General features: G+C 39.4%; 1 protein-coding gene across 1 annotated transcript in view; it reads left to right on the top strand.

The window, feature by feature from the left end:
• The first annotated feature begins 614 nt into the window (after positions 1-614).
• The window catches only part of MTPN (myotrophin), a 35617-nt gene continuing 24929 nt past the window's right edge, over positions 615-11302 (top strand). The window contains exon 1 of the mRNA XM_061444887.1: positions 615-816. Coding sequence (XP_061300871.1) covers positions 745-816 — 72 coding nt within the window. The 5' untranslated portion in view covers positions 615-744. The remainder of the gene's footprint in view (positions 817-11302) is intronic.

The raw sequence follows: 11302 nt of genomic DNA, 5'->3' as shown, positions 1-11302 counted from the left end.
CCTCGGGGTTTGTAGAACAGCTATTTAGACGCTCGGTTCCCTCAGTGGGAAAAGATACTTAAACACGCACTTCCTCAACCGGTTTGGAGGCAGGAGCCAGCGGCTCTGCTGCTCCCCCGGAGCCCAGTGCGGCCAGCTGCTCCCCCGGCATGCCGCAGCACCCTGGGCAGAGACGCAACGTCTGGCGCAGGGTGCCGGGCGCCGGGGGAGGTGAGCGTAGGGCCGGGATCTCCCCACAGCCAGCGGCAGGCTTAACGGCCCCTCCAGGGGAGCCGGTTGGCGGCACCCAGCGTAGGCCGCGTCACCATGGCAACCCTCCGCAGCAGGGGGCGGGGCCGTCGGCAGGGCGAGGTCGCCGGAGTGCAGAGTGCATGCGCCATAGCCACGGTATCCCCGGGAACGCATGGACGCTTGGAGCCGGCGCATGCGTAAAGCGGACTCGGCGGCATCCTGCGGACCGCGCATGCGCTTCACGTCCCTTTCTCCGGTGCGCGGGCGCTTTGGTGGGGTGGGTAGGGGATCGGAATGCGAACCGGAAGTGGAAGCATTGCGCTCAAGTAAACCGCTTTTCCCGTCTTGAGGCAGTCGGACCGTTCCCGTGCTTCCCGCGCCTTGTTCAGTGACGTCCAAGCGCCGGCAGGCAGCGAGTAAGCGGCCGCCGCCCTCGCTCCCTGGAGGTGCCGCCGGACCCTAGCCGCCTCGTCCGTCCCCCTCCCCCGCCCTCGTCTCTGCCTGGCGACCGCGATGTCTGACAAGGAGTTCATGTGGGCCCTCAAAAACGGAGACTTGGATGAGGTGAAGGACTACGTGGCCAAGGTAGGAACAGGCGGCTGAAGGGCTGAGGAGCGGCGCTGTGGGCTGAGGAGGGAGGAATGTGTAGGTGGGAGTTCTCAGGGCCCTCCGCCCGGGTCCTGAGTGGATGGCCTGGGGCGTGGTGGCCCCATCCAGCCTGATTGGGGGGTAGGCAGTCTGTGAGCTTTGCACTATGGTGAGGGTCCAGGCGGTTGGGTGTGCTTCCTGTACCCCTCTTTGCGGCCCTGTCGGTTTCTGGGCTTCTTCCTTTTGGACATTTCTAAGGTTTGCCTGGACAGGGTGCTGGGATGCCTACTCTACGTCGTGTTTTGCTTAGAAAGGTTGGACCCGATGATCCTTGAGGTCCTTTCCAACCTGATATTCTGTGATTCCTTTTCTCACTCATTGCCCTGTCCCCCTCCTGCCCCCACGCCCACCCTTGTGCATGCAGGAGAAGTTGCTGTGAAATTGTCTGGATTGACAGCCCTTATCCTAGTCTGCCTCGTTGATCTTATGTGTATATGCATATGTGTGGCCTCGGTTTGGTTATCCTTCCTCTCTGTGCCTCAGGGCTCATCCTTAATAGGGTGATGCTAAGCCACTGGGTGTGTTGAGGCTTAATTCATTAACCTTCTGTGAAGTATTTTGATATCTAGTTAGGTCGAGTGCTACAGGAATAGTAGACACCTGTGTAATGGCTAAAAAGTCTTGAGGTACATTGTACGTGGAGGCTGGATTCTGTCCTCGTTTGCCTTCGGCTGTCAATGAGATTTCCAGGGAAAGTGCATGTACATAAGGCCAAGGTTCTACTTCAGTGAACTCTTAATGTTCAGGAATATTACCTAGAATCTGTTACATCAGAGCAGAGATTTCCATGTAATTTAGCTATAATTACTTTGATTTCTGAACAAGCGAATTACTGTATTTGGGAGCTTGACATGTGCTGACATCTTGCTGTGGTGACTTAAGTTCTTCCTACTCCACTTGTCAACTTTGAAAGTTACCCAAGCTTGTAGCATTCTTGGTAAAAAGAAACGTGTAAGTGCTTCCACTTCTTTAGTACAAAGTCCAACAGCTTGGCTCGAATAGTGTTCTCTGACGGTTTCAGCTAAAATACTGGACTTTGCATCACGGTGGCTGTGCACTCACATGTTCTGCTCTGTCTCTAAAGTGCTAGAAGTAACAACTGGGAATAATATAATTCAGCAGTTTAAGGGTCTTGTACCTATGTCTGTAATAAAGTTGAATGTTGCATTGATGTGTCTTGCTTCTTCTCAGCTTTGGGGGCCTCCAGAGTGTTTCAACAGCAGATTTGGATTCTTATTAGAGCTTTTACAGGAATTCCATATATATCTAGAGAACTCGCTGCACACTAGTGATTAATGGATCCTTGTGTATCTGTTGCTGAGGCAAAAATTTTGGCAGTAACCATCGAGTCAGTTTATATCTGCAAGATATAAACTGCAATGCTAATCACAAAGGTTTTTTTACTTTCTCACTCTTTCTGAGTTGTGCTGCAACTCATAGCAAATAGATTTGATCACTCTTCATCTACTTCAGTGCAAAGTCAAATACTTAGTTCCATCTGCTGCTGAAAGAAGCTTGAGCCAACCTGCATGATGCTATAGTAAAGAGGCTGAAGGGCATCATCTAACTTCACTAATGAGGTAGAAATCCTTGAAAGAGAGACACTGTGGTTAGATAATTGCAGTAAATTAAACATTAGAATCCTTGAACAACATATACATTTGAGAGCTGCTTCTAATGTAGAAAGTGAGTAAACTGTGGGAACTTTCTCCTCGTCTGTGACCTAATCTTATTCATTCTTCCCTCTCCCACTTGCAAATATGCTATCATTCTACTTGCCAGTAGTGTAAGAGCTCTAATATTTTCTTTTCAGACCAGCATATTTTCTTGACAGATTGTGGACTAGTAGACACTTAGCCTCGTTTCCTGTGGAAACAAAGCTTATGTGGGCAAGTTTTGACTGACCCTCTTCCTTCCTAATAGTTTGTTAAAATTTTTTTGGCTAATTTTTGTTAAGCTTTATGGGGGTGTGGATAGATTCTGGTGCGTTTTGCAAAAGTACTGAAGTAGAGGGAAGTACATTAAGCGAAGAAAAGAGTACCAAAGTGAACTCATGTTTTACTGCACAACAGGAAATATGCATTGAGAAGGGGCAAGTGAACTCTATAAATCCTAACTGTAGGAGAAACCTCAGAACTTGCATTCTTGGTTCCTAAATTAATAAAATATGTGAAGGCAAATCATGTTTTGGTAGTTATAGTTCTCGGAAAAGTATCTGTTCCATGCTGCATGTTCTTTTTTGACTCTCTTCCTTATCAGTTATATGGCTTCTGCTCCCTGCTGCTTTCCTGTTCTAAGTATGATTTAATGTTCAGGAATTTTACTTATATAAACTTTGCAGTAGTAGAAATTTCCTCTCCCTGTGATGTGGGAGTCTTCATCTTCATAAAATTCTTTCTTGTCTGTCTTCCTGAAACTTTTGGTTTCCAGCTTCTCATTTGTTTTGTGTCTTGTTTCCTCATTAGTTGATTGGATACAATACAGCTTTTAACCATAATCTTGCAATTTTGCTGCCAATTACTAGATAAAGGGTTTGACCTCTGATTTTGTTTTGTATCTGAATGGCAGGGCTTGAAATGCTAGCTAGATGACCTGAGGTGCTTTAACAATAATAGTATAAATGGATGTCATCAGTGAGGCTATAAATGAGTCTTTGCTTTTCTTCACTTGTGTGTAATAAGTTGTGGAGGTTCTGTCTTTGGAGTCATTATTATTTCTTTTTTTTAATCTTGGATTTAGTTCGTAGGTAACAAGAGGAAGGTATCTGTCAGACTTCGATTCAAACAGCAGGTGAAACTTAACCTATAATGTGAAAACTATGTCACTGAAAGGAAAGGATTGTTGTCCTTAAATAGGGAAAGTTTCTGCCACTTCAACAGTTCTTGGACAAAGAAGGAATACAGAGGTAGACGGAAAAGTCTCCATTTGCATTTCATACATCTCTGTGTAAAGAGATCCTTCATTCTCTTAAGATATTTTCTTCAGAAAGAGTCTTTCACAGAAACATATTTCTGAGGGGTGGCAATGAAACAGATAAATGCCAAATGATACTGCTTTGTTGGTCAGTAGAAGATTTTAGTCCTGCCAGACTGTGCATTTGGAAGATACTGTTGGTTTCTACTTGATAAAAGTGTGAAAGATTATTTTATAGTTTGAGTAGTTCTGTAAAACTTCTTAGATTTTTGTAAGAAGCATCTTGCTAGACATGATTTTAAGTAGAGAAATGGAAAGAGCACTTTTTTCTGTGTGGTAAATACTAATTTCTACAGAAGTACTGTAGTTAGTGTGTTATGCTAGCAGTTATGTATGGTGTCATCTATTTTTATGAAGACTAGATTAAAAAAGTAGCTTTTACTGTTTGTCTTTGATGTCTTCCTTTTGAACACAGCCAGCATATGTTGATTCAAAGGTGCCTTTGCAAGAATTGAAGGAATTCTGCACTCTTCCCACATACATCCACTCAAATTTTTAAAATTACCAAAGAAAGGAGAAGCTTTCAAGTGAACAGATGAATCAAATGTGCAGTTAAATGGGTGAGGAGGATCCATGTGGATTAGAGAAATTTCCTTTACTCAAGGGAGGGAATAGGGGTTGAAATGTACTAGTCGGAAGAAGATCAGGGTATATTAAGCCTAGAACTTCTTAATGCAAATGGTGTTTGCTCTTTTTCCTTTATCCTCCTCCCTCAGTGGAACAAGATAAGCTGTACAATTGCCTTAAAAGACTTTTCTATCAACATGTACATGTAATGTTTCCAGTCAGCAGTAGATTTCTCAGGCCAAGTATAATTCACATTCAGTCACTGGGTACAAAGTTTTGAGGAAGATAAACTTGGATTTGTAAGGAAGAGGTTACAGTAAATGTTTGTTCTAAAGTAACTTCATCTCCCATAGCTTAACTGGGAATTCCTTACTTAATGAGCTGCTGTATTCTCCTACACCGTTGCTTCCTAAACATACTGCTGCTTACAGTGATGTTTGGTAAATCAGCTAGCCTAATACTTTGAGAAGATAGGACAGTCAGCCAAACTGGAAGCACCGGGTTTTTCTTGCTGAGAGGACTGGGGAGTTGGAGTGATGGTAGATTGTAAGACATGTGTTTTTTAGTATATATGTGCTGTGCTTGCATAGTAAGCATTTATGGTGTGAAGTCTTGGTTTTTACATAGTAAAACAAACAGCTGAAACAAAACCAAATCCCTAGAGGACCTTTAGTAACTCGGCTACAAAACAGCATCTGTACATCCTTCACTCAATTGTAATACTACAGTCTTGCAGTTCTTTGGGATATAATGATGCTTGAATGCATGTCTTGAGAAATGCATAAAACATGACTACTGCAAAACTAATTGGAGAGGCTAACACAAGAACATTGTTTAGAAATACCTTTTTGAAATAGAGTTAGCAGTCAAGGGTATAGTGTTGTGAAAAAAAGAGAATCTTAACTCTGCAGGAAGAATTGTTGGAATGTAGAAATAAATAGCTTTTAACTTTTGAGGGGTAACCTCAGTTCTTCTGAATGGAATGACTTCTACTCCTTTAGGGACAAACTAAATGAAAACAAACACTGAAATGGTCATTGTATATGGGTAGTTTACTTGAGTTACAGATTAACCATACCTTGGATACATTGAAATTCACCTTGTCTCATTAGATTGAATGCTGAAGTACATGTCATTATTATGACTACGTTGATATCTGAATTGCCTATACTTGGGAAAGAGTTTTCTTGCTTTTAAGTGAAAGGAAACCTGAAAGCCTGCGTGGATTAAAGTGCAGTGTAAGCATGCCTCAGTAGTTTGTCCAGGGGAGTATCAGGGTTAGCAGTGACCTTGGAGATGCTGGACTGTTTTATCCCCTGTGAAGCCCCTTGCATATTTCAGTGTTACACCAGTACTTGTAGCATGTGGATATTTCCTTATCTGGAGTATTCTAGGCTTTCTGTTATTTTCCTCTTCGTTACTGTTGAGTGTGCTGGAGTGTGACTGCTAAGGACAGTTTTGTTTTACTGCTTAGTTCTACTTAAACTTGGTGTTTGATTTTGTATATATACATTTTGCATATTTTGACATGATGACCTAAGCATTTCTTTTGTGAAACAAAACAGTTGCTTGCTACTGTAACCTGCTGTTAGCACATTCCACATTCATGTTAGAGGTACTCTTAACTAAAATGCTATGAATGTGCTACAGTAACTTTCAGAAGAACACAGCAGCTACTTTTTAGTAGTGGGTACAAAAAGAAATATTAGACTAATGGAAAAACAGCATTTCAGGATAGCAAATTAATTTCCCCAGTCTGATCTGGAAGAGCCTGAGGATATGTAGCAAAGAATTGTTCAAAATATTAATAGTTTGTGCATCTTTTTTTTTAAAGTAGTTTATAGGAACAGTGTGGAGTAACAAACTTGCCTCTAATCCTTTGTGGTGGCATTGTGGTGGAGTCAGTGTCTGGCTGACTGAATGAACATCCCAGAATCCTCAAATCTGTCCTTTCTGTGAAGGCAGAGATACAACTCCTTCTGAAGGCATTTTCATCTTGAGACGTAAATAGCCTTCAGGATAAAACTGATCATGAATCTGGAACTGCTAAATGTAGTAATATCTTTGAGATATTGATGTCAGGTGTTGGGGTGTTGTTTTTTTTTGTTTTGTTTGTTGTTTTTTTTTGTGTGGGTTTTCTTTTGGTTTTGTTTTTTTTTCATTTAGTTGGCTTTTGTGCTCTGAAACTTGTCTTTAAGAGGTTGTCTAAGTATGTGACTCGTGTTTGACTTTTTATGCTTATAAAAAAAGTACTTCCTTATTTGTTTCTGTTTGGGCTGTTATTATGCTGACTTGTGTTGTGTCTAATTGGTGTTTGCTGCAAAAAGTAAAGAATAATCAGAATAAAACATTGAATTTATTTTTTTGTGGTTGCAGAAAGTCTTACTAACATATTCCATTCCCTAAACTGAAAGTAAATTTTATCTCTTCTGTGACTGTATCCAGTTTTGTCTGAGTTTGTAGTCTTTAGCACATGCATTACCAAGTATGACAAGTACAAAGTTAGGAACAGATTATGAGTAACAAGCAGGTAATTCAGTGGTGTGAAGAAAATTTTTACTTCTAGCACTGCTCCTTTTCTTCTCGCCTTCCCTTATTCTAACCTCAGTTTTCCCTCTTGTGTAAGTTTTATCTGTACTAAATCCATGTTTTTCAAGCCTAGCTCTTGTCTTCCAATTCAGTTAGTTGATTTTTATTTCAATAAGGGGGCATACAGAAGATGAGCTATGCTTTCTAAATATCTGAGAGAACAGTTCTGCAGTGGTCTGTATTGTGGTATTGTGCCTCCATTTGGAATAATAGGTGGAAAGTAGTGTTAGTTGTGAAGGTTATGCATTGAATGTTGATTGGTACTGTGGAATTGGTGAGTCATGCAGGCCACATAAGTAAAAATACTGAATGAACGGATCTTGCAGCAGCGTCAAAATTCATAAATGAGAAATTCCCTGAACAGTTCACAATGCAACAAACAATGCCTGTATGCTTGTTCTGACAGAGCATGTTCTTAGCTGTTAAAATACCAGGACTTGCAGGTCAAATACTGTGTTCAAGGTTAAGCAAAACACAGTGGACTCAAATACAGGGTTCTCAAGTCCAAATATTTTTATGAGGTTGAAAGGCATTTTAAATATGTAAATGAAAGGTCAGAAGAGAAAATTTAGGAAAGCTACAAAAAGCGAGGTGGTATATAAAATTGTATTGCTTAAGTCTTATGTTCTTAATTTTTTTTTTTAATTTATTTTTAATGGCTTGTTCGTGTTTGTTTGGACTTCTGAATATGTGTCTGGAGAAAAGGGTGAACAAAGTTACTTCTTTCTATGTAATTTGCATGCTTCTGAAGTTGAAGGTTTGCATTAAGTTGTTCTTAATTTCGCCCCCTGCAAAAGTTCCACCTTGAATGTGGCATTTATGAGCCAATACAGTTCTGTGGAAAGAGGCAGTTGTCATTTGTGTAGACAGATCTCCTATTACTAGGACAAAAGCATTAGATGGGATTAGTAAGTGCCAATAACTGACCAGTCAGTTATACAACAGTTGTTTTTCTTCCAAGTTGCGGTTTCAGCAGTTTTGAACAATTAGATGTTTTTCTGCTTTAGCTTGTTATGAGGAGGGGTAGGTAGAAATCTGCACACCTCATTAAAAAGACTTTGAAATATTTATTAGATGCTGGATATTCTACTGGCTTTTTTTTTTACTGCAGATTGATGCTGAAGCCTATGTTGATTGAGAGCACCAATGGCAAATTCTGCAATCGCATGCCATAGTCGGAGAGGGAAGCAATAGTTTCATTAAAAGCTTAAGGGACTAGTATCTGTGCTGCTTTCTGGCTTGGAAAGCAGTCAGTATTAATAAGTGCTATTGAATAAGTTAAAATTCTTGTTTTAATTCTCAGAAATATGATCTTGTATACTCATGCATATGGCTTTGGAGTAGCTTGAGGGACTTGGATTTTGCTGCTTTTCAGCACTTTGCCTGTTTTTATGGTCTGTTTTAGTCCCTTGTATGCAGTGTAATTATATAGTTCAGTGCAGATACATAATAAGCCAGGGGTTATTGCATTTCTCAAAAAATAAAAAAAAAAAAAGAATTTATATAACTTCCTTGCTGCAAAAGGAATTATTGTCTAGATTTTTGTCCTTGCTTATGTATATATTGTGGTCTTCCTCACTGGTTACAGGCCAAAAGGGAAACAGTGAAATCTTTTTACTTAGCCTTCAGCTACACTCTGAAAATCAAATAGCGTAATTGCATGCAGTGGCTAATAAGCTGAACAGACCAAAACACCGCTAGAAAGGCATATTCTGGAGATTTGTCTGTCATGCTTCTAGCAAAAGTTCAAAGAATATTCTAAAGTGTATCTAATTATGGAGTCAATATGCTCAAAGTTTCTTATGAGCTAAGATCAAATCTTGATAATTATTTTTGAATGACTGATACTTTCTTTCCCCAAATTCCAGTAATTTATGAACTTGCTTTTTAACACACTTGTGGTGTATAAATTAGAGACTAGCTTCAAGGAGAAAAGATGAGTTGGAAAGTCATTTGAGACAAAAGATAGAGAGCTGTCCATAGAACAGTTACCATCAACATGCCTCTTCTAAACTGATTTGTTAATGATGCTACGAATGCAAATACCATAGGCAATAAATGTTTAAAAAGGATTTTTGTTTGTTCAAAACACTTCCAATACTTGATTCAGGTAGTGCAATTGGGAGGAGGTGGTTTCAAGTCCTTACATAAAAAGAATGATCAGTAGAGTTCCTCCTGTGCAGTGAGATCTGCACTTTTGTGTTATGTCCCTGTATAAAATTTCACAGGAACCTTTGTATTCATGTGAAGCATTTGGGAGAATCTCTATTTCTTGGATTGCTGACTCAGTAACTCCAATAACAGTATTATCCATCTATTTAGCCAAAGAAGAGCTACTTATAATGGTTTAAAAAACTTGAATTTGGCCTTTCTTGAAGCATTTATTATCCATTGCTTAAACTTATCTTGGAGATAGTAATAGTCTTTAGTTCTCTTCTTGTATTAAATTTACATTATAAATTTATATTATAAATACATTTAATACATTAAATGTGTTAAATAAAGCATAAAAAATAATTCCTGGTAAACTGGAGAAAATAACATAACTTTTGTAGATTATTTAAGTGGTAAAAGTGCAGTATCAATATTGGCAAGTTTTAATGGAAGTAGTACAGTGAAGCTGAATACTGCAAGTGTATATAATTGGTTTACAGAGCCATTCTGTGGATGTTAATGTGTCTTTTTAGGTAAGTAGAAAGCAGCATTTATTTGATTAACTTAACTTCTGATCAAGTTTTTGTTTTTGCATGATTCTGATAATGAACTGCTTCAGCATGTTATCAGAAATCTGTGTTAAGGCACAAAACTTCTAGAACTCATACTGATTTTGGTACTTCTTTTTATGCATTACTGTATGAAGGTGATGTAAACTCAATGTGCACTGGAAAATAATGCCTATTAATCTTATATGAAAACTTATTTAGAAGTTAAGCTTCACTGCTTTGGGTTTGACAGAACACTTAACTTGATCTTGCCTAGGACAATATCCCATGTTCACATTGTAGAGAAGTCAGTTATGCTTATGATGTTGAGCCTCACTTATTTAAATTTCAGTGGGGTTTTTTTTGTGTTTTTTGGTGGTGGTGGTTGTTTGGGTTTTGTTGTTTGTTTGTTTTTAACTAGAGCAGTATTTTTTTTTGGAAGATGTACTCATCTTCCTGTTTTCCCCTCCTGTCTTCATGACAGAGTACAACCTTAACTTTGAGAATTACTATTTATTATTGTGAGGGGTGTTTTCTATTATCACAGACCTTTAGATCCTGTGTAGAAGTAAAACTATCAAGCCGGCATCTATTGGACTGAAATGCAATAGCTGGTGCTTTACTGCTCCAGAAGGAAAACAGTCACTTCCTGCTCATTCTTTGGACAACATGTCCTGAGAATTTTAATACAAATGTTGGTGTTGGAGCTCTTGCAGTAATTGAAAATGCTTTAACTCAGAGCTGGTAACTAAGTGCAGATTGGATGGTAATGGTTTTTATTCTTTGCTCAGCTGGTTATCTTTTGGAGCAATGATCTAATGATGGAAATAGCCTGAATCCTATTACTAAACCTTTGGATTGCTTTATCCTTGGACTTAATATTTTACTCTAATACAAACTTAGTGGCACCAGCGATGTGAAGCATGTTACAGGGCATTTTTATCTGTCCAAACTTGCTTTCAGAATTCCATGACTAGATGATCCAACATGTTAAGCTTGAGTTTGTGTGAAGCTACATGAACAGGAAGATTTTACTTTTTAGTGTCATGTGTTGTCAGTCTGCTGATGGTATAGAACTGAATTACTGAGATGTCGCCTGATTTCTGATTTAAATACGGTTGATATCTGTTCAGCAATCATTTAGCACCCATGTAGGCTGGAATATTTTCTGCTTAGTATGCTTTTAGAGTATATAATCCAAATTGGATCAAAATACAGCAGTATTAAAACATGGAGTCTGGCCAATAACTTCTGGAGGAAAAAGCCTTTAGGCTAGCTCAGTGCTGCCTGTGAAGATGGACGCTGCTCTGTGTTCAGTGGATACAGTATTCAGCATAGCTGTCGGGAGTGAATACTAGGTTCATGTCAAATTAAGGTATAAAGGCATTAGATCTGGCTGTGATTCCTTAAGAATTAGTGGTTAACTGATTTTGCTTCTGGTAGTGTCCCCTGTATCATGTCTGATAGGCAAACCCTGGTGCTGTAAAAACATTTTTTCCTTTAATTACAAATCCTAACAATACTTCTAAGCAAAGGTAGCTTAGAAAGTGTGTCTGATCATTGGCTGTTTCAGTTCATGATCTGGAATATTT

Source organism: Pezoporus flaviventris, unplaced genomic scaffold, assembly GCF_033815535.1.
Source record: "Pezoporus flaviventris isolate CSIRO_AGI_PZ_B2104156 unplaced genomic scaffold, CSIRO_AGI_Pfla_v1 ptg000002l, whole genome shotgun sequence".
NCBI lineage: Eukaryota > Metazoa > Chordata > Aves > Psittaciformes > Psittacidae > Pezoporus > Pezoporus flaviventris.
This window is presented reverse-complemented; position numbering and strand designations above follow the sequence as displayed.